Consider the following 24,713-nt stretch of genomic DNA (forward strand, 5'->3'; position numbering starts at 1 on the left):
CTACAACAGAGTGCCAAACCTAGAGTCAAAAAGACTCAATTTCTTAAGTTTAAATCTGACCTCAGACATTTACTATACTGACCCTTAGATAAGTCACTTCATCCTGTTTGCCTCAGTTCCTCATCTGTAAAATGAGCTGGAGAAGGAAATGGCAAATCACTCTGCTATTCTTGTCAAGAAAAATCCAAATGGGTTGCACAGATTTGGATCCAACTGAAAAAATGGCTTAACAACATTAACTACTCACAATAATCATGTGAAGGTGATAGCAAGTTTTCTTATCTCCATTTTCCATATAGTAAAATTGAGGTACAGAGAGATCATTTCATTCTGGGGTCAAGCATGTAATAAGTGTCAGGGACAGGCAAACCCACAAGTCCTAATTCATTCCTAACATGACATTAAGCAGCTTACACTATTTACAAAGCATTTTTCTCACTACAAACTTCTAAAGTGGGTAATGCATTTTATTATTATCCTCATAATCTGTTACTTTTTCAAGTTTCTATGGTATGGAAAGAGTCTTTCTGGGTCTATTCCCTACTGATCAATTTTCAGACTCAATGAAGCACACCAAGAGAAATTTAGTGGAATGATTTTTGGGGAATTATACATAAATTAGTCTTTACTTTTAGGCTGTTAGCTTCATGGGGTGATTGAATTTAGAGTTGAAAAAGACATCTGAAATGATTTAAATTAGTACTTCTATTATATAGAGGAGAAAACTGAGGCCCAGGAAAATTATTTGCTAAATGTTTATATATATTATCTATCGATCTATCTATTTATTTATCTATCCATCCATCTGCCAAGTACTTATTAACCATCTACTATGAGCCAGGGCTTATGCCTAGTGTTGGACATACAAAGACATAAATTAAGCAGTTTCTGCATTCAGACAGTTTACCTCCTATCACAGGAAAAACTAAGAATATACTAAGTAAATGTCATGCAATTTTGACTAAGAGGGGGCCCTGGCATCTGGAGGCATCAGAAAAGTACTTTTATAAGATGTGTTATTTGATCTGAGTTTAGAATGAAGTTAGAGATTTAGAACCAAAATCTAAACAAAATTCCTTACTACAAATCCAGTGCTGTTTCCAGTTCAAACCAATTTGATTCAACAAGCATTTGCTGACTTCCTAATTATATGTCAGGCACTTTGTTACTTTATACAAACACTTACATACATATACAGTGGAAAGCATTGACTCTCATGTTTTTTTTTTTTTAATTCAGTACCTGATAATTTGTGCTTAATATTGCATTGACATCCAGATGAAATGTTTTCTGTGAGATATAACATATAATATTAGTCTAAGCCTCATTTTTTTCTGGGTCTTTAATTTTATAACATAACAGGGTACACATTCTTTTCATATCAAATTGAGTAGCCTATTCATCCCATTTCCTTTTTCTTTAGGTAATTACCCTCCGTGATTATATTCCCAAGATCCTGGGACCTGTGGCTTTTAAGCAATATATTGGCCCATACAAAGGCTATGATCCTACTGTGAATCCCACAATATCCAATATATTTTCAACAGCAGCTTTCCGCTTTGGCCATGCAACTATCCACCCAGTGGTAAGAAGGCTTGATGCAGGATTTCAAGATCACCCACATCTTCCCAAATTATATTTGCATGAGGTTTTTTTTAGTCCTTGGAGGCTTATTAAAGAAGGTGGGTTGTTTTGCTTTGCTTTGTGGTTGCATTCTTCAGATGTTTCATTAATTGTTCCTAATTTCATTCTAAAAATGTATAGGAGCATTAGTTAAAATTTATTTCTAACTTAGGTGACTGGGCATTGTACAAAGAATTATTGTTTTATGAAAGAAAATTATAATTATTCCATAGCTTTGTGGAAACACCTGCTTTTCATTAGAACCAACTTGCCGCCCAATTTTTACCTTTTTGAATAAATAGGATACACAATTCCAAATGCAGTTTGATTCCAAATATGCAACTCATCTTCATTTTGATAGTCTTCAGACAAAAATCTCTACTTAATTTTAGCACACCATAATGTCATTTTTTCCATTACCATTTTTTAACTCAGTAGTTATATCTACCACCATATGGCATTTGCTAAGTGGGTAGATTATAATTTTGAGTGAATTTTTAAAAATGCTTTATATGTCAATTGTTAAGTATATATTAATCACTTAATTTCTGTGTTCTCTTCTAAAATCCTACTCATGAAAAGACATTGCTTAGGTTGTGAAAATTTAAATATAAGTGTGTTTTTTAATGAACTACAGGAAATAAGGGAAAATGTTTTGTTGTTTGGTTTTTTGTTTGGAGGTTTTTTTGAGGGGATGATTGGTTTGTTTGTTTACTTGTTTGTTTTAACCTCAGCTATTTATGAAGACTACACTAAGAAAGGGTTCTTTCTGCCTGATTAAGCAATTATTCACGTTAATGAAACCACAGAACCTTAAAATAGTAAAATGAATAAAACTTCCTTTTTTGCTACTTTCATTTTGTGTGGTGGGGGAAAGGGGATGAATTCTTTCCAGCTCTATGTTACTTCCAATGTTTGTTTCTTTGTTATGGTTTATTTTGGGGGGGAGGAGAGGTTGGATTGCCAGACAAACTGAAGAAGTGATATGTTCTAAATGGATGAAAGGGGAACCAGCTACTGTTTTATAATATAAAAATATGTGTGTATACTGTTTATAATGTTCTGAATTGTACTATCTAGTAGTAGTATCTGCAACAGCAGTAGGACAAGTAGTGTGTGTGTGTGTGTGTGTGTGTGTGTGTGTGTGTCTATGTATACCTCCCTATTCTTAATTTCTTTAAGTAATTTTTCAGTAACAAATTGTACCATCCAATCTTCTTTACAGAAAAATTGGACATAATAGGTTTAGGGATTTAGAGCTGAAAGGTAACACTTATAAAGTATTCATATACCCTAGTATCTCTGCTATTAACTAGAGCCAACAGCATAGTTCCTATCTTCAAGCATCTTCTTATATAAGGTAAGAGACTTGTAATAAATAAAGATGAAGTATAGGTGGAATGTAATTAGAACAAATGAAGAATGCAGATAAAATACTGGAAGAAATATGAAAAATAGGCAATCACTTTTAGTTTGGTGTATAAAGGAGAGTTTTTTACATTTGAGCTGGGTCCGGTAAGTTTATGTGTTTTCCACATTGGATGAAACCATTATTCATTATTAAAATGGCACGATCTTCCATTTTTTAGAAAATTTGTACATAATAGGTTCAGAGATTTAAATCTGAAAGTTATCTCAGTTCATCGATAACTAGTCCAACTCCTTCATTTTAAAGAAGAAACTGAGGCTCACAGAAATAAATTCATTTGAGTAAAGTTACCAAAAACATGTACTAATGAATGAATTCCATTAAATAAGGATCCTTGGGGTATATTCATATCCTACCAGATTTATATCTGTCAGCAATAATTAACCTAGGGTTTGAAATATTATTTTGTCTTGAAATTTCAAATAAAATAACTTCTTTCCCTCTCCATCCCCAATATTTCAAGGTGGCTTGGATCCTGTGATAAGAGGCCTTCTGGCAAACCCAGCAAAATTGCAGACTCAGGAACAAATGATGAATGAAGAACTGACTGAAAAGCTCTTTGTATTATCTAATAATGGCACTTTGGATTTAGCATCACTCAATCTGCAGAGGGGGAGAGATCATGGCCTCCCAGGTCTTTGATTAGTTTCTGAATTTTATTTTGCAAGTGAAATACATAGATATGCTTTCTAATTTAGTTAAAAAAAATTGTTTTCTTAGAGTTACTGATCCAAATTAAATATGTGTAAAAACATGACATTTTTTCCTTATCTCACCTTCCTTGAACTATATCATTCAGTTTGTCAAAAATAAAAAAGGTCCTTCTAGCCAGTCACAAGAAATGTTGGCATTTGGAACAAGAAGAGTAAAACATTCTGTCAAATTGACTTCAAAATTCATAATATAAAAATAATACAAGTGGTAATTAAGATCACTTTAGTTAAGCAAGAGTAGGGATTGCATACATAGAAGCTCAGAGATGGTTGACATTATTAATACTCTCAATTGTGTGCTCCATTCTAATGACTACCTATTTTAATTATTCTTACCTAGTAAATGCCAAGGTCTTTTGTAGTTACTAGCATCTAGGTAGTATAGTATATAGGGACCTGGAGTCAGGAAGTCTTGAGTTCAAATGTGATGTCAGATACTACCTATGTAATGCTGGGCAAGTCTCTGTTTTCCTCAGTTTCCTCGTCTGTAGAGTTAGTTGGAAAAGGAAATGGCAAATCATTCTGTTGTGAAATGGGAGCCACCTGCCAGTGGCTGCTGGAGGTCTGACTCAGACCTTTAGAATGGATCTCTTCATGTCAGAGGATGATGATGATGATACAAGGAAACTGAGAGGTAGTTGTGTTGTCTGACCTTCTTCCTCTTCCCTCTTGCCTCCAATTTATTTCATTCCCAATCTGTGGGAATCTGTGTGTGATCATCTGTGAAGGCTGCTTTGCCACTCCTTCAAGTTTATGATTCACAACTGTGGAGGCTCTTGGAGAATTGACCTGCCCTTTCACCTAGGCATAGTTCTTAACATCATTCCAGTATCTTTGCCAAGAAAACCCCTAATGGGGGTCACAAAGAATTGAATTCAACTGAACAAAAACTATGTTTTGATTTTGTTGAATAAGTTCTGCTAAATTTTTGCCCTAACATTGCTGGTTTCCCGCCAGTTACACATCTATTTTCAGTTTGTTGGCTCATATATTTAAAGCTGAAAAGAACCTTAAAAATCATCCAATCCATCCCTCCTCCATTTTCACAAATGAAACAGGACTCATAGAGATGAAGTGACTTGCCTATTGTCACAGGTAGCAAGTAGAAGAACCAGGATTTAAAGCCAGGTTCCCTCATTCTAAATGCATTGCTATTTCCTATTATATTATACAGCTTCTGTCCTGTAGGAAAATTACTATCAAGACACAATTTAACTTATTGAGATGCATTTTGGAGGGACATTGACAGAATTGGACACTTTCAGACAAGTGCAAAATTTGGAAACTATGTTCATTGTTGGAGTATATGGGAAAGTTTAGCTTAGAAAAAAGAAAACTTAGAGGTATACAATCATAGTTTTCACATACTTCATAGCAAATAACTTTGAAAGAAGGATTCTTCTTTGGCTAGTTGACCCACACAAATCTTCACATCATCTCTCCTCCTTGGACATCATTTTGGGATATTTGACATCTGCAATGACATATATATACTCCTTCTTGTAGTCACTTTCACTCCCATTTTCCATTACTTATTTTAGGAACAGTAAACAAATCCAAACTATCATTGCTTCTAGAAAGAGCATGTCAAGTGACTGCTTTATAGTCCCATTTATCATTACTGTTGTTTATTAGACAAAAATTCTCTTTCCAGTATACAATTCTGCTATATATACTATCTCCTTTTGTTAAAGAATATGAGCTCTTCAAGGGGGAGGGACTGAGTTCCCTTTGTCTTTATACCGCAAGCACCTATGTCTAGCACATAGAACATTTAATAAATGTTTTATCATGTACTCATTAATTCAGTAGATTTATTCAGTTTAGCCCCAGAAGGGAAAGGTAGGGATAATGAATCAAAGATTCAGAGAGTTCTTAATAATAGAAAAAATATTCTTAACAATTGGAAGTGTTCAAAAATAGAATGACCTGTGGGAGGCAGTAGGCTCTCCATCACTAGAGATTTTGGGTGACCAATCAATCAACCAAAACATATACATGAAGTGCCTTCTATGTGCCATATAGTAATAGTAAGCTAAATGCTACAGCACTTTTATCAGGCCCATGCCAAGTTCTAGAACTAACCCTTTGGGCTTTATCATAGATGCAATTCCTATACTGGTTCTGTGAGGTTTATTCTAAATCTGAATTTCTATGATTGTGTGTCTTTTTAGAAAACCTTTGTGATATGGGTTAGAAATGTCATTTGAGAGTAAAGTACATAGGAGAGAAGAGACGTGTTATTTTCACACATACAGACACGTGTTAAATTTAAGTTCTGCAATTGTCCCTTTTCCTTTTCTGTGGTATTTAGTATATTATTGTTAGAAATCATAACTCATACTTCTAAGGTTGATTGTGTCACAAAAGCTTTTGCAAATTCCATGATATACAGATGGAAAAAGAGAGAAAAGGCTTGTGTCCATCTGCATAGGACAGTCTGCAATGTGTCTTCTGCTCTATTACTTCCAAGCCTTTCCTCACAACATTTCTCCTCTCCTGATTTTTGTTCCCTTTCTATTCCACTTACTTAAATTAAATATATACTTTAAGGTCCAGCTCAAATGAAACAATGTATATGAAATTTTCCTTGATTATACTAGATCAGCATGGTTTTTGCCTCCTCTTAACTCATCTCACATAATATCTATATGTGTCCTTGGAATAGTTAATACAATTCTTTCTATTAATAGCTGTCCATGTATTCAATAATATGTTTCTTTTAATTTATTGCCTCCTTGTCACCTTTTTAAAAGTTTCTCTTTCTTCAAAGCCCAAATCAGATGCTTTCTTTCATAAAAGTATATCCCAATTCCTCCAAATAAAAGTATTTTTATCCTTTCTCAATTTTTAAAGAACACTTTATCTGGATTTCTCAAAGCTGTAGTATATTTAGCTGACATATTACATTTCCTCCTATTAGAATGTAAGCATCTTGATAGCAGAGATAGTTTCATTTTCATCTTTTGAATTCTGAGTACCTAGCATAGTACTTTATATTGCAGTTGTTCAGTTGTATCAAACTTTCCATGACACTATTTGGGATTTTCTTGGCAAAGGTACTAGAATAGTTTACCAGTTCTTTCAGTTCCTTTTCCAGATGAGGAAACTAAGGCAGTATCAAGTGACTTGCCCAGGATCACAAAGATAGTAAGTATCTAAGGCTAGATTTGAACTCAAAAAGATGAGTCTTCCTGACTCCAGGTCTGGCATTCTACCACTGTGCCACATAGCTGTCCATTCCTAACTATGTACTTAATAAAGTAAAGAACAGAAGGAAGGAAGGAAGGAAGGAAGGAAGGAAGGAAGGAAGGAAGGAAGGAAGGAAGGAAGGAAGGAAGGAAGGAAGGGAGGAAGGAGGGAAGGAAGGAAGGAAAGAAGGAAGGAAGGAAGGAAAGAAGGGAAGAAGAGAAGAAGAGAGGAGGAAAGGAGGGAGGGAGCAAGGGAGTAAGGGAGGAAAGGAGAGAAGAAGGGAAGAAGGAAGATAGGGAGGGAGGGAGGGAGGGAGGGAGAGAGGAAGAAGGGAAGAAGGGAGGGAGAGAGGGAGAAAGGAAGAGAGAGAGGGAGAAAGAGGGAGGGAGGAAGGAAAGAAGGAAGGAAGAAGGGAAGGAGGGAATATAAGAAAAAAAGAAGGAAAGAAGAAAGGAGCCAGGAAGGAAGGAAGGAAATTGATTATAAGCTCCCTTTAAGGACAGTGGTTATTTTTCATTCTTCTTACTCCTCTTACAATGTGCAGTCTTTATACATATTAGATGCTCAATAAAAGTTTATTGGTTGCTTAATTTAAGAAAGAGATCAAGGGTATACAGTTGATTTTGCCATTCCTCATTTTCTTGAAACATTCTAGAAATGCCTTGTTGGACATCTTCCAGAAAACAGAACAGTTGTCACTATTATCACACTGGCATTGACATTGCCCTTGAAAACTGTTAAAGCACTTTAACATCCCTATCACAGTTCATATGTACATAATATCTTAAGATTTATAATAGTCTTCCTTTACCCAGTGGATAGGTAGTACACGTGGCTATCATCTCTTAGTTTCTCTTCTAGGTTTAGTCCCCTAATTTGAAGTTTAGTGCCATTCTCTGTGCTGCCCCCTCACAGTATCACTGGAAGGATGTGTGAACATAGGAAGTATCTAAAGTCAGAAGCTTTTTTAGAAATTAATTTGATGGGTGAGGAAGCAGAATAGAACTCACCCACTTGAGCTCAGAGGACTACATGTTCTCTGGCAGAAGATAGAATCAAGCCAACAGAAGACCTAAGATATGAAATGCTTGTTATAAGTACATAGTGAGAAGCTTCCTTTCGTGATAAATTTTCTTTTATTTTTAGTTTGAAAAGATTTACAATAAAACTATATGCCTGTCCATAATTTTAAACTTTCCACCCCATGCCAACTGAAAAATGCTCTTCTCCCCCCACCCCAAAAAGGCAAAGTAATAGAGTTTTAGGAGAACTGGATTTGGCATGGGAAAGTTGAGTTATAGTATTAACTCATCTAGTTACTAGCTGTGTGGCCTTAGGCAAAGAGTTTCACCTCTCTGAAATTTAATTTTCTCTCAAATGAAGATAGATGATATCTCTACTCCCATCCAGCTCAAAATCATATGACAATGAGTCTAAAATTGTGTCTTTTAAAAAAATGAGGATGAGAATTCTTTATCTTCCACCACTGTTCTTTGTATTTAATATTCTCACCATGGAAAATTAGATGGAATTGTCATTGTTCCTATTCAAAGCAAGGAAAGGAAAAAAAATTAAATTGAGAATGGATTTCACAAAGCATTTAAAGTATAATCAAACAGTGAAATGAAAATGGTATCTACTTAGTCACTTTGTTGTCAATTTTACCTAAGAAACTTTTCCCCCTATGTGATATCTAAAACTTTAGTCTACTAAAGATATATTTATGCACATATTTCCATCTTTCAATAGATAAGTCTTTTCATTTACGTAGGTACTTCAACAATGCAAATCCTAGTCAATATTGTTTCTCATCTATGTAATTCATGTTCAGGCCCTCTTTGAAAGCTTGAATACTATGTCCATCTATTTTGCTGTAGCTTTTCCTCCTGGATCTTTCAACATCACATGGGAACTATAGCAGGCAACTATAGCCCAGCTAACCATTTATTATAATTTTTTGTGACCAAACCACCTTCTTTTTGAATTATACTTCTGGAAATGTAATTATGTTACCCTTTGAGTGCCAATCATTATTCATAACATATAACCATTAATTCCCTTCACATTTCTCTCTACTGTTCCTTCATATACAGATTTCAGTTTCAATTTTGAAACTTCAGAGATTGTTTGGTTTCATAATCTGCATCTATATAGCATCACCATAACAATGTTACTATTAAAATTTTTTGTTATAATTTATTTGTTTTTTAAAGGGATCAGTTTGGAATTGAAAGCACTGTAGTTTCCCAAACACAAGCAAAAACTCTCTGTCTTTTTTGTATGTGTGTATATGTATAGTTACATAAATAGATAGTTTTTATTGTTTTTTTTTTTTTTAGGAAGCAGTGTGTATTCTTTTACCATGTATGGTCTTTGAAATATGTATTTTAAATCTATTTTTGTTGCTGCTTTCAGAAACGTGAATCTGAAGATAATAAAGAAACTTAAGACCATCATATATTAAGTTAGGTTATAGAACTAGGAATTTTGGATGATTACATTTTACAACTGAAGATATGTAATTCACAGCATAGGTTTTGAATGTTTTCTATATTGTATATTTTTCCTTTTGTCTAGATCCCATTTTTTCCCTTTGAGTGGAAAGTCTTTACAATTTTTCCCTATGCTTTGAATGGTTTTTTTATCAACAAGATTTTATTCTCCAACATTCAAGCAACTCCCAAAATATTGTTTCCCCTTGCCATCCCAAACTGAAAGGGAATGCAATTATTTTTCCCAGCATATATCTGTATAAATATGAAATTTCTGTTAACAACTTGCTAACTCACTATCCTCAAAACACTGTGGTTTTGGTTAGAATAAACTACAAATATTAATGTTCAGTATGCATCCTAGTATGTGTCAAAGGTGAGATTGAATTCTGGTTAGGTCCTTCTGCTTTTAAGGGAACTCTGTATCCAATAATCCCCATTGTGCAATTTTGGGAAAGTCACTTAGTCTCACAATGTTTTATGATACTCTCTAATACTCTAAACTGCAGGAAAATTGTCTACCTGCACTGGTAGAGTTTCATCATCTGGGAATTCAATATTCTAAGGAAATCATAGCTAGTTTATGTGCATATACACTATTGGTACCATAATAAAAATAAATAAATAAATAAATTTGCCCTTTAAAAAATTTGAGCATGGTTTATATCTGTAGCACACAATGAATGATACAATATATACCGAATTACAAAGAAGGTGTGAGCAATAATGAGAAAAAAAATTATTGAAATTAAAAGAAATATGTTTAAAAGGTTCATAATGAATTTTATGTGATAATTGTGTTTTTTGATGTATACCTATATTTCTTAAACTTTCAAAAAGATGAAGTTTTGGAGGTCAGCCTCTATTTAGGGGCTATTATATTCAGACTGATATATTAACTTTTTCTTTTTTCTGAACTTTTTTCACATTATTTACTTGTCTCTATATCCCTTTGATGTCTGTAATTTTTTATCACAAGCCTCCAGAAAAAAATAATTATTGAAAATTTCCTTTATGAAAACATATAAACAAAAAAAATTATCACTAAATAAATGATTTGCTGGTAAGGGCATAAATCCAGCCAAACCCTTTGATCTATAATTGTGAGATTCAGACTTAGGAGCCGTTTTACATAATTCTCATGGCTGTTTAGATCATTAACTTCTGTATTATGATTATATTGCACTATATTAAACTCTCCAGGGCATCCAATAGTCATAGAGCTATTTTACTTGATAATAACTGTATGTTTATTAAAATGTGTATTGAAAGGATTATCTTGATAAAATTGCTTCAGCATTACTAGACAAAAAAGTAAAATAAAATCCTTAAATGTATTTTTATATCTATAGGTTATAATGACTGGAGAGAATTCTGTGGCTTACAGAGATTGGAGAATCAAAGTGAACTGTACACTGCTATAACCAACAGGAGTATAGTTGAAAAAATCATGGAATTATACAAACATCCTAATAATATTGATGTATGGCTAGGTGGCTTAGCTGAAGACTTTCTTCCAAATGCCAGAACTGGTCCACTATTTGCATGCATCATAGGAAGACAAATGAAGGCACTGAGGGAAGGTGATTGGTATGTGTTCTGTATGTTATTATGATTGTTTATGAGCCATGTTATCTACTTGTTTTCCATCATAGAAAGAACAAACTGTATTCCACCCAGACAACACTAAATTCAGGAAATCATAGTCTGTTCTTAGGAGTTCAAATATCATTTTAGCTGATTCTGAGATAATTGAAATATTTGATGAACTTTTGATAGTGGAATCAATCTCGTGTTCCATATTTACTGTCTATCTATATGCTTTCTAATTAATTCTCTGTGTTTTCCATCTCTTTCTCAAGGTTTTCCTACCCTCAGAGGGAATATGGGTATCATAAAAATAAGACATCAATGCTCTCCTTTTTGTTTCTTCTCATGTTTTCCTCCTATATGCACTAACCCCTCATTTTCTTCTTAAAGTCATTAATTTCAAACTTGAAGTTTAGTTTAGTCAATGGGAGTTGGGGAACTCAAAAATCTCTTTGTTTCAGTTTTCTAAACTGTAATCTCCACCTTTCAAAGAAAGGTGATGAAAATAATGAATCAGTGATTAAATAAGCACAAAGAAGAGAACAATAGCAAAAGCTTTTGATTGTTTTTAAAGAAGCTCTTTGAGTCAGCCCTCAACATTCCTGCAATGGATTCATTCAAGCAGGCTTATGTTCTCACAATAGAAAATTCCCAAGAAATACATAAATAAACCCCAACAGTAAATTAACTAAGTGTCTATCATTTTCTTGTTATTGAACAATTATACCTTAAATTTTGCAGGTTCAACTTTCCTTATAGTCCAACTCTCATAGTTATACATTGCTAATAGAAAAAAAACATAGCTTTTACTATATGAATTTCTGTCAGCAAGGTGATTTTCCAGTTTTTAATATGCTGTTCAGATTTGCCATATATTTCTTTCTAAGGAACAAACATTTTTTAACTTCATGGCTACATTCATTGGCTACAGTGATCTTGAGCCTAAGAACATGAAAACTGATGCTGTTTCCATTTCTTCTCCATCTATTTGGAAGAGATGGGACCATTGCTAAGATCTTAGGGTTGTGTTTGGGGAGGTAGAGATCATGTTAAATTTCAAGCCATCTTTTACTCTCCTTTTTCACTCTCTTCAAGAGGCTTCTTAATTCTTCTTCATTTTCTGCCATATGAGAGGTATCATCTACAATCTGAGACTGCTGATATTTCTCCTGACAACCTTAATTCCAGCTTTTGATTCATCCAGGCTGGCATTTCACATGATGCATTCCAAATATAAGTTAAATAAATAAGGTGACAATATACAGACTTGTCATACTCATTTTTCAAACTTAAACTAATCAGTTGTTTCATGTTCAGTTCCAACTGTTGCTACTTGATCTACATACAGGTTCTTTGAGAGACAAGTAAGATGATCTGGTACATACCTTGTTGATAACTTGTCATTTTTTAGGATTTACATAAAAGCTATAGTTCAGTCAATGATATAGAAGTAAATTTTTCCCTTGGTTTTTTCCCATAATCCAGAAAATGCTGGCAATTTGATCTCTAGCTCCTCTAGAAGAATTGTTTTATATATGGTTACATACTTTATTATGCATTGTGTTCTCTAGTTATTGCATATTGTTTAATTATTGATTCTCTGCTAAAAGTAAAAATGTTATGTACAACACTCTTACAAACACTTTTAGGTTGCAAGCAAAAATTACTGCCACCTGGTAGTTCAACACAGACTGATGAATTCTGAGATTAGCCAATAATCTAGTTTGACTGGAAAATAGAATTCTTGTAGGATAGTAGCATAAAACAAGCCTAGAAAAGCAGGTAAGAGCCACATCATGAAAATCTTAGCACTAGCCTGGAAAATGTATATTTGTTACTAGAAGTAAAGGGAAGATTTTTGAGTTGAAGGAGAGAAAGGTGGTATAATAGAAGCAAATCTACATCTTAGGAAGATTTGGATGGTGTATTTGTGCAAAGTGGCTGGGGGTAATAGGAAGATATAGTAATCCAGATGAAAAGTGATATGTCTAAAAGATGGTAGTAGTTAAATGATGAGAGCGAGAGAAAGAGAGAGAGAGAGAGAGAGAGAGAGAGAGAGAGAGAGAGAGAGAGAATGTGACAAATGTGAGAAATAAAGGTAAAATTAGCAATATATTTGAATATGAGAGAGAAAGGTAAAGAGAGTAAGGATAATTCTGGGATCTTGATCCTGATGGAATAGAAAGTGCTTCCTCAAATCATGAGAGGAGACTTGAAGGAGGGACCAGTTTGTGATGGGTAGAACAGATGGGGCAGATAATGAAGCCAATTTTAAATATGCTGACTTTGCAAAGCCAACTGTATTAGTAGGTTGTTGATATAGGATTAAATTTTAGGGAAAAGATTAGGCAGCATCCACAAAATACTTGAACCCAAAATAACACTTGAGAAGACTTATAGAGTCTGAGGGTCACCCAAAATAAAGTTTCAAGGATATCAGTATTGTTCTAACAAATATACAAATGTGGGAGCATATCTGTTTAGAGTTAGAAGATCTGGGATCAAATCCTATCCTCTCCACTATTTAACTATATTATCTTAGAGCCATCATTCAGTTTTTCCAGGTTTTTCTTTTTCAAAATTAAGGGATTAGATAGCTCTAAATTCTATGATTCTAAGACTGCCTTTATGCCCTACTTCAACCCCTGCCAATTGTGTTTATAAATTATTTAAATTATCAAATTCTAGATGTTGCAAATTATATCTCCGTGTGTTTGGCATATAATCACAATGAGTGAAACTCTCTCATTCAGAACTATGAACTGTGTTTTGATTCTGCGATTTCAAACCTCATCCCGAGATGTTTGCATAGCATGGGGAGGCACTAATTAAAAAAAAAAAAAAAAAAAAAAAGCAGCATTCGGTCACTTGGGTTTTATCATGCATAGACTGCATTGCCTTTTGTGTATGCTTATCTCCTGTCCAGCAAGCAAAGAAGGGCAAGGGAATACTGGAGTGGCTTCAGAAATTTCTCATTCGTAGTATTTATAATTGAGTTCTCTCACATATTAACAACACATGAGCTTGATCAGAGTCTTCATATTATTTTTTTTTCAGCTTGAGTTCTTGATCCTGTGTTGTAGATACCTCTGTCCAGCTGAGAAAGAAGAAAAAAGACAATCATATAGAATTTTAATAATAGTGAAAAACATTCACAGATAATATTTATTTCTAGAATTATCTGAGAAATGTAAAACATCTTAATATTTTAAAGAAGAAAATTGGATTATTTCAAATGCATCATTCAACATTCAGCAAATATTTATCAATCCCCTACTATATTCAAACACTGAACTAGGTCCTAAAAAAGAGGTAAAGATAAATAAGACAGGATCCTTGACAAGGGTAGCGAGTGGTACAGTGGATAGAATGTCCAGCCTAAAGTCAGGAAATTGCATCTTCAAATAGTACACTAGTTGCATAGTTCAAATCCAGCCTTAGTCACTTACTGGCTATGTGTCCTTAGATAAGTCACTTAACCTTGTTTATCTCAGTTTCTTCATCTGAAAAATGAGATGGAAAATGACATGATAAGCCATTTTAGTATCTTTGCTAAGAAAACCCAAAAAGGGGTCAAAAAGAGTCAGACATGACTAAAACAGCTCAACAACAATCCTTCCTCATAGAGATTTATGGAAGCAAAGTTAAGATATAAGTGTACTAAAAAAAGTAAAACAAAGAGAATGAATATAATTTCAGAAAAGAGGCAAAAAGTGCTTTTAGAAATATTTTATTTGCTGGAGGGATGAGCAGGGAGCGGAGGAAATGGAGTATTTTAAAATAGTGCAACCATTTTATTTCAATACCAGCAGAAAAGGTTGAATTGTATTCCTAAATTCCTGAAGTATATTTTTATTTAAAAAAAAATAAAGCATTGGGACAGCTAGTTGGTATAGTGAATAGAGCACCAGCCTTGAAGTCAGGAGATCCTGAGTTCATATTTGGCCTCAGGACTTAACACTTTCTGGCTCTGTGACCCTAGGCAAATCACTTAACCCCAAATGCCTCAGAAAAAAAAATTTTTTAATTAAAATTTAAAAAATTAAGATAAAGCATTGAATCCAAAGTAAGTAGTAAAGTCAAAATGTTGGCTTAAAAATATGTTTATTTCATTAGGACACATTCTCAGCAATGTTTTAGCTCTTCATTTCATCAGAAGCCATAGTCATTTTGAGAGATTCTCTTCTCTTTAAAAAAGAAAATGATAACTTTGTTTTGATATGTGGTCTGCTTCATAATCTTATATATCTTAGTTTATAAATTTAAAACCATAGTTCTGAAAAAAGTAGTCCATAAGCTTCTTCAATATTTCAGAGGGCTCCACAGTAGACAAAAAAAAATCTTAACAATTCCTGCTGCAAAAGAAGCCAGAAAACAGAAGGAAATAGTAGACAAATGGAAAGATGATTCATAAATTCACCTTGCAGAGGTAAACAAAGGGATTGGAACAGTTGGTTTTCCCATGTAACAAAAGGTAAAAATAAAAGATATTCCAAAGGACATTTAGTCATCTTATATTATAAAGCACAGGATAAATATTTGCTAAAAGAACACCATGAAAATGATAGCTTATGCAGCAATATCTGTTGTTAAGAATGAAAAGAAAAAAATTCTATTAAGAATTCAATAAGAATCTTCAAATTAAATCAATATATCGTGTGATACTGTTGACTTCACCACAAAGGTAGGAATCATGAAGGTTAGTTTAATAAACATATCAGGAATAAGGAATGAGAGAAAGCAAAGGCTTAAAAAGCCTCATGGCTAAATATCACAAAAACTTCCTTCAGCAAAAAATTAAAAGGTAAAATGATATCACATAAAAATGCAATTACTTACATTTTAAAAGTTAGAAAATTATTTTATCAACATGGGATTTTTGTATGTAGTCAGGCAATTTACTTGTTAGAAAATTAGTAAAATCTGGGAGAATTTTTTAAATTGAAAAAGTGGTTAAAGTTTAAAGTAACCTATCAACTTTAATTCTATTGGTCCTTACACACCCCAAAAATATACAGAAGGAATATATACAAATGCAAGCGGAGCGTGTGTGTGTGTGTGTGTGTGTGTGTGTGTGTGTGTATTATGTGCAAAATTGTTTGCATGTTGCCACCTCTATCTAGTTACAAGTTTCTTGAGGACAAAGATTATTATTTTTTCTTTCTTTGTGCCCTCAGTGATTAACAGAGTGTCCAGCACTTAATAAATGCTTGTTGACTTGACATCAACTCCAATTATAATAGTTTTATGCTGAACTTTAATTGACATGAATTAATTTCCCTAACTACAAAACCCAAAGAGCCTAAGAATTATTTAACAAACCCTTATTTTCCTTATAGAAAGACATGATAGCCAATGACTTAGAAATAATTTACTTATACATCTTATGAAGAAGGGTAATGAAATATTATAAGTGTCGCATGATCTCAAAAAATGGAGAAAAGAAGTGGCTATTACAGGCCATTACAATAGTCTAGATATGAGATGGTATGTGCATATACAAGGATAATATCTATGTGAGTGAAGAGAAGGCCTATATAAGAGATGTTGTGAAGATAGAAAATGATATGGCTTTGCCACAGCTTGACTTTGTAGGGTGAAGACAAAGAAATTGGGAGGATGAGGGTACCCTTGATAGTAATAGGAAAGTTTGTAAGAGGAGATGGGGTTTTAGTTAAAAAATAATGACTTTTCTTTCAGAAATATTGAGTTTGAGATCCCTATGGAGCATGCAGGTCTACATGTCCAAAAGCAGTTAGTATTGTGAGTCTAGAGGACAAGAAAGTTACAATTAAATAAGTAGATCTGAGAATCATCTGTGCAGGAAAGATCATTGAATCAAAAGGAACTGACGATATCAATAAATTATACAGCAAAAAAGGAGGAGAGAAGAGGATCCAGGAGAGAAATTTGGGGGACACCCAAGATTATTGAGCATGACCTAGATGAAGATACAACTACTCTTATTGATGAGCAGTCAGATAGGAAGGTGAAGAACCAGGAGATGGCAGTATATTGAAAATCTTAAGAAGAGAGACATCTTTAAGAAGAGGATGATTGGCAATGTGTAAAAGATCTAGAGTAATCAAGAAGGATAAAGACTGAAAATCAACCATTGATATCTTTGATATTGACAACTTATTGACACTGATAACATTGATAACTTTAATGAGAGTAGCTTAATTTGATTGACAAGATGAGATACCATATTGCAAAAGAAAGAGATAAGAAGGGCAGGTCTTGTGGCATAGTGGATAGCATGTTGGACCTAAAATCAGGAAGCCCTGCTGTTCAAATCTGACCTCAGGTACTTATTGTGTGACCCAGGCAAGTCAATTAAGCTCTGTGTTTCATTTTCTTTATCTATAAAATGGAATACTAATAGCACTTATCTCCCAAGGTTGTTTTGAGAACCAAATAAAATGGAGTACTAATAGCACTTATCTCTCAAGGTTATTTTGAGAACCAAATGAGATTAAACTCACCACAATATTTGGTACAAAGTAAGCACTATATTACTATTATATATTTGCTATTACTATTGTAGCCAGCTTTTTCAAGGCGTCTGAACAAGAAAGAGCATAAATATGTAAAATGATAGTGATCAGAGATTCCACAGAAAAAGAATATTCAGTGGACCTTTCTGATGAGAGTGTATGAGAAGATATAAACAAGATTTAGATGGGAAGAGTAGAAATGGATGACATAATTTGAATCATTAGAGGGATGACCCACATTAAAGAGACCATAAATTCATAAGAATATTTGAAAATATGGAAAAACTTTCTATATAAAAGTAAAATCAGGCAGCTAGGCGGTACAATGGATAGAGCAATAGGCCTGGAATCAGGAATATTTATCTTCCTGAGTTCAAATCCAGCCTCAGGCTTTTACTATCTGTGTGACACTGGACAAATCACTTAATCTTGTCTGCCTCAATTTCCTTCTCTGTAAAATGGGTTAGAGAAGGAAATGGAAAACAGTACCAGAATCTTTGCTAAGAAAACTTCAAATGTCACAAAGGATCAGACATAATTGAATAACAAAACAACAAAATTAGAATAATTAGCCTTTAGAGATAGGAGGGTTCCCCTTGATTGGAAGGAAGTCTTTAAGCAAAGTCTGTATAACCATTCCTTGGGTATGTTTTGTGTGGAGAAGATGATTGTACAGATAGAGGTTGAATTAGATTGTTTTCTTCTTTAGACAGCACTTCTTAAATTAAAAGGCTGTGCATTGGAGCCTCTAACTATTCATTTCTTTCCTCCAACCCAGATATCGACTAACTTCAACCATAATAAATGACATGAATAACTCACTTTAAAGAGCTCCAAGGTACATACCAAATACCACACGTTCTTCTAGACACTGAACAAAAAGAAAAACCACACAGAGAACATAAATACTCAAGCATTTAATCTAAAATTGCCTTCTCAATCTTTTTAGGTTTTGGTGGGAAAACAAGCATGTATTTACTGAAGCTCAGAGGCATGAACTGGAGAAACATTCTTTATCCCGGCTAATCTGTGATAACACAGGCCTTACTGCAGTGCCAGCTGATGTCTTTCAGCTTGGGAGGTTTCCTCCAGACTTTAAGTCATGTGAAGATACACCAGGCATCAATTTGGAGGCGTGGAAGGAAACTTTTCATCAAGGTATATTTATGCCTTTCTTTTATTGGGTTACAGGAACTAGAATTAATCTTCTGAAGTATAACTTCTTTAAAGAAACAGATAATAAAGTCATGTTTGTGGAAGGAATATTAATGATTTGTCTTTTATCCTCCAGAGCTCAGCACAGTGCCTGACACCTAGTACACCTTTAATGAATGCTAGTTGACTTACTGATTGGCTCATTCAAACAAATTTTGTTTCATGAATATTTTACGTGTGCTTACTGTGTTTCCAGCGTATTACTAGGTACTTTGGGAGAATATGCTAGTTTATTTTAAAGGAGAACTCAGAGTTCTTTAGTATATGGAACTCTCTTTACACATATCCATCTTTAATTGTTGTGGTTGGCCACTTGTAGTCTAGACAAATTTACTGAGATGCTGAGAGATAACATTGCTTTGTCCACTAGAGTGGATTATAGCACATTTTAATTTATATGGATTTGAACATGAGCAGTACTCCAGGGCCTTACTTCAACATGGAGATTACCTTGGGTTTTCTAAGATTATGAGAGTGAGAAAAGGGAGCACCAGCCCGGGCTGTGAATTAGTTTCAACCTGGACCTAAAGCCTAGCTCTGGTGGTCACTTACCTCTTTAGACAGTAATCTTGTAACCTATAAAATGAGGAGATTGATAGATTATCTCTAAAACGCTTCCAGCTCCAATCTGATTCTCCGTAAAAATGGGAAGGTTCTGTGTATAAATGCCTTCTATATTTACTGAGCATCTCAGCTTCAATAAATTTAGAAAAATTCAGATATTTGACATGAGGTCACAGACTTTTCATACCTCTATCAGTCATAGAGACTATACAGAGATACAGCAAAGTGTCAGTCTCCTTCAGGAGAGGAGATATCCACAGCATTTATAAATGTTGATGTATTAAATACATCACAGAGTAAATCTTAATTTCTGAAAATCTATTATAACATAATCTAGTATTTTATTTGTTCCAGGGTTATTCCAGATTTCTGACTTCTTCATTCTATATTTCTGGCAACTAATTGTTACAGTAAATAAGACTGCTCAGCCAGGAGTCAAAGACATTTGAGTTCAAACCAGCCTCATAGATTTCTAGCTATGTGACCTGATTTCTAGCTATGTGACCTTGAACAAGTCCCTTTACTTATGTCTGCCTCCAATTCCTCAACTGTAAAATGGAGATAATTGTAGCACCTATCTCATAGGGTTGTTGTAAAGATAGAGATAATATCTGTAAAGTGTTTAGAATAGTGTCTGACACACTGTTTTTGAGTCATTTCAGTCATGTCTGATTCTCATGACTATATATTGGAGTTTTCTTGGCAAAGATACTGGAGTGATTTGCCATGTTCTTCTCCAACTCATTTTACAGATGAGGAAACTGAAGCAAACATGATTAAGTGACTTGCCCAGGGTCACATAGCTAGTAAGTATCTAAACCAATTTTTATTATGAAAATGAGTTTCTGATTCTAAGTCCACTCCATCCACTGTATTACTTAGCTGCCCAACTGGCACATAGTAAGTGCTTTATAAAAATTGGTTGTCTTTCCCCTTGAACAAATCCCCTTCCCTTTTTTTAACCTGTGTAGCTTTTAAATTAATTATAGTGGGGACATGCAGCTTGCCACATGAGGTGGATGATGGTGATTTTGTGTCTTGTACTGAATCTGGGAAATATGTTGTGGTCTACTCTTGCCATCATGGCTATCAACTTCAAGGACAAGAACAACTCACCTGCACAGAAAGAGGATGGGACTCCCCACCACCAGTTTGCAAAGGTAAATCTTCAAGATGTAACCCCTTCAATTCATATCGTAAAAAAAAGTAAAAATATAGAGTTCATTATAGATAAAGCTAGGGATATGTTTGTATTAATAAATATAATGGATCTTCTCAGTTTAGTTTAATTCAGCAACCATTTATTTAAGTGCCTACTGTATTCTAGTCACTGTGAAGACAAAATGAAATGGCCCCTATTTTCAGAGAACTTATATTGTTTTTGTTTTAGGGGAAAGAAGAAATATTATGTACATACATGTAAACAAATAAAAAGAGACAAAATAATTTCTTAAAGAGGTTTAATGTGAAAAGTAAATTATTAGCAATAGATCGGAAGTACCAAGGGATAGAGAAAGATAGAGAAGAATTGGATAGAGATTGACATATCACAGGGTGCTGGTCAGGGAAGAGAACTTTAGCCTGGGCCTCAGAGTCCAGAATTGTTAGTAGCTTAGACAATAGATTGCCATACCCTTTTGCAGATGAAGAGGAAATGCCAATTTAATTATTCTTGAAAAATGTAAAAGAAGACTGAGGTAGGAAGAAGGTAGTCAGTCAGCACAAGTCAGAGACATAATTTGAACTCAGCTCTCTGAGCCTTTGAGGTCAACTCTCTATTTACTATATGCATACACTATGTTTCCTCTAATCCTAGTTTAACTATCTAAAAATATTCATCCTTCTAGTTGGATAAAATTCATTTAAACACAGAAGCTTCAAACTATATGTTTAAATTTGGCCAAACATGACTGATAGTAAGAACAAAACAATGAACATTTATTAAGCAGTTAGTTTGTGCAAGAGGCCTATATTACAAGTTAGGAGAGAAATAAAATTTAGCTATATATAGTCTCTGTCCTCATGCAAATTTACTGTCTAGAAGAAAAATAGTACAGATAACCAGAGTGAACAAATATCTTGTTGAACAACATAAACTTGAGATGTTTGTCATATTTTGCTTATTTCTTGTGCATATAAATGAACAGTAGAGAAGGAGAGTGCTCTCTTTTAAAAACAAATTATTTGCTTCTCCCAGAAAGTCATTCGAGCAAAGTGGAAAGATCAATACCAGATAAACCTATCAACAGAAACTGCTGAAATCCAGATACTTGTTGTTAAAACAAAGACAAAACAAAATTAAAACAAATTTGTCAAGGACTTAGTTAAATGGACCTTCCAGCTTTCTCCCATTCATGACTATCTATCTTTCTCCTTCAATTATTGGTACAGGTATTCTCCCATGTCTACAGTACAGTATACCTCACCTTTTCCTCATAGAATCAGTAGCTTTTTTCTAAATCTACTTCCCAAACTGCCTCCCAACACTAGGATTTTCTTGATCCTTCCTCTCCTCACATTGGACTACCACTCCTCTCTCCAGTTAGTTATACTCTTTTTCACTTTAAATTATTTTGTATTAGTTTGCATAAACTTCTTTCTATATTTATTGCTTATCCCACTCAAATTTCCAGTTGAATGGGGAAGTTGCAGAGAAGCAAATTTAGACTTGATATCCAAAATAACTTCCTATCAGAGCTGTCTCAGAGTAGAATGGGTTGCATATCTAACATATATAGGACTGCTTGCCATCTAGGAGAGGGGGTGGAGGGAGGGAGGGGAAAAAATCGGAACAGAAGTGAGTGCAAGGGTAAAAAAATTACCCTGGCATGAATTCTGTCAATATAAAGTTATTATTAAATAAAATAAAATAAATTATTTTTTTAAAAGAGTAGAATGGGTTGCTTCAGAAGCTAGTGATCCTCAAATCAAGGCAATATGGTGCTTTTTTTTTTTTTCTGAATGCTAAAGTGATGATTTTCAGCTATAAGAAAATTGAACTGACTGGTCCCTGAGATCTCTTCTAATTCTGAGATTTTTATGCTCTGTGATTACCTATTCTGCCCACTTCATAGGGTTGTTAATAGGATTAAATGAGATAATGAATACCAAAACCCTTTGAAAACTATCATCTGCATTTTTATCCTATGGGCAGTAGAAAGTCTGGTCAGAAGCATGTATACATTCTATCTAGTCATCTACATGCTTAGATAGACTCTTTGAAATTCTGAAGGATTCTAATGTCATTATTAAAAGGAAAAATAATAAACTCCTAGAAAGACCAACTTGGAAACACTTTATGATTACAGTAAATTACTTTGAACCCAAAGTGATAAAGCAGATTCTCAGTGAAGCTAGCTTATCAGTAATTCTATAACAGCAGAATAGAAAAGCTACTGGCTTAATTGAGTATTTGATTCAGAAAAATCAAATGAAATTTGCTGTTCTCTTCTTTTTTCAAATCCTATTCATGCATTCAAACCCACCCACGTACAAATCTGGTGATGGCAGAAAAAATCTAGTAAATGAACTGTAATAAGTATTTTCAAAAACTTTAAGGTTGTGAATGCAAAATGAATCAAAACTCATCAACTGGGCAATGCTGTGCAGTACTCTGTAAAAAAAAAAATGGTTCTTAAGGAAAGGTTATTAAGGAAAATAAATCTTTCAAACAATAATTTTTTTTATTAGCACCTACTGTGTGCTAGCATAAAGACCCATTAGATAAATAGGCAACAAAGCCATTAGAAAAATAAGTTTTTAACTAGAAGTTTTGTTTTGTTTTATAATAGTGGTTTTCTATATTATGTGGCACTCCTTTAAAATTATAGATTGTTCTTACTATAATTAGATAAGGAACAACACTTTATGGTAAAGCTCTGGACTTTAAAACAGAGATGTGTAGCCTGAGTTAAAACCATAACTTTGAAGCTTACTAGATATATGACCATGAACATGGCATTTCTCTGAGCCTTAAGATAATGTTTTAAAATTACAAATTTTATAAAGCTTGTGATTCTAAGTGGATAGAGCACTAGCCCTGAAGTCAGGAGGACCTGAGTTCAAATCTGATCTCAGACACTTAACACTTCCTAACTGTGTGACCCTAGGCAAATCATTTAATCCTAATTGCCTCAGAAAAAAAAAAAAAAAAAAAAAAAAAAAACATTGTGATTCTAGAGGAAAATATTCTCACAATTTAAATTGTAGATCTTTGAAATTGATTAAGTAGGTAGAATTTAAATCTTCAGGCAAAATGGCACTTGAGTTTGGGGAGCAAACCTTTTAACATTTCTCCTTTCATTTTGAATACTTAATTCACCAATTCTTGCAGTTGGGTACATAAATTAGAATTTTCTTGCTTTGTCATTGTTGAGTCATTTCAGTCATGCCTATCTCTTTGTGACCCTTTTTGGGTTTTTTTTTTTTTTTTTGTGGCAATGGTTCTAGCATAGCTTTGACATATTCTTCTCCAGCCCATTTTACAAATGAGAAACTGAGGCAAAAAGGGTAAAATGATTTGCTTAGGATCACACAGATGGTTGTGTCAGGTAGGATTTGAATTCATGATAATGAGTCTTCCCGATTCCAAGCCTGTTGTTATATTCACTGCACCACCTATCTGCCCAGAGATGGCTAGAAATGTAATCAAAATTATATGTAACTAAAAACGGATATGACTGATTACCCTGAACAATGTAGATATAAATGTATATTTGATAGAATCACAGATTTAGGCTTATGTATTTTAGACCTGGTGAATCTGAGAGGCCTGTAGAATAAGTTGGAGATGTACAATAAGCAGTAGGCAATATGGGACTGGAGTTTAGGAATGCAACTATGGTTAGGAATATAAATATGAGAGTTATCAGCATGGGCATGACAATTAAATCCATATAACCTGATTAGTTCACCATGATATAACGTGCGTAGTGAAAGATGTGAAGAAGAACTGGCTAAACCTTGGGATATTCAAATTTAGAGTACATTATATGACTCTAGTAAAGAAGACTGAGGAATTAACAAAAGCAAAATAAATGATATATGAAAATGATCAAAGAGGTATGTGTGTGTGTGTATGTAAGTAATGACATAATCATCCCTGAAAGTAATTCAAATTGACAGAGATAGGACTTGGGAGTTGAATAGCATGGAGAACTGGGAGTTTAGAGTGTTTGGGGGAACATTCATTTGTTTTGCTAGAGTCATCTATTATTGGTCAGGAATTTTTTTTTTTTTTTTTTTTTTTTTTTTTTTTTTTTTTGCCGAAGGAATATCGTGAATCAGGTTAGTTGGTTAGTGGTTTGTTGTCCTTACTTGAAGGGGATCAAAATGACATTACTATGTTAGAGTGTACTTACAATGTGTCTTATTGTAGCTAATCAGATCAATATGAGCT

General features: G+C 33.9%; 1 protein-coding gene across 1 annotated transcript in view; it reads left to right on the top strand.

The window, feature by feature from the left end:
• TPO (thyroid peroxidase) overlaps positions 1-24,713 on the top strand; it is a 179,010-nt gene that overhangs the window by 126,254 nt on the left and 28,043 nt on the right. Inside the window, exons 8-12 of the mRNA XM_051973586.1 lie at positions 1,424-1,682; positions 3,516-3,686; positions 10,802-11,039; positions 18,486-18,694; positions 20,305-20,475. Coding sequence (XP_051829546.1) covers positions 1,424-1,682; positions 3,516-3,686; positions 10,802-11,039; positions 18,486-18,694; positions 20,305-20,475 — 1,048 coding nt within the window. The remainder of the gene's footprint in view (positions 1-1,423; positions 1,683-3,515; positions 3,687-10,801; positions 11,040-18,485; positions 18,695-20,304; positions 20,476-24,713) is intronic.

The sequence above is a fragment of the Antechinus flavipes genome, chromosome 2, assembly GCF_016432865.1.
Source record: "Antechinus flavipes isolate AdamAnt ecotype Samford, QLD, Australia chromosome 2, AdamAnt_v2, whole genome shotgun sequence".
Taxonomy (NCBI): Eukaryota; Metazoa; Chordata; class Mammalia; order Dasyuromorphia; family Dasyuridae; genus Antechinus; species Antechinus flavipes.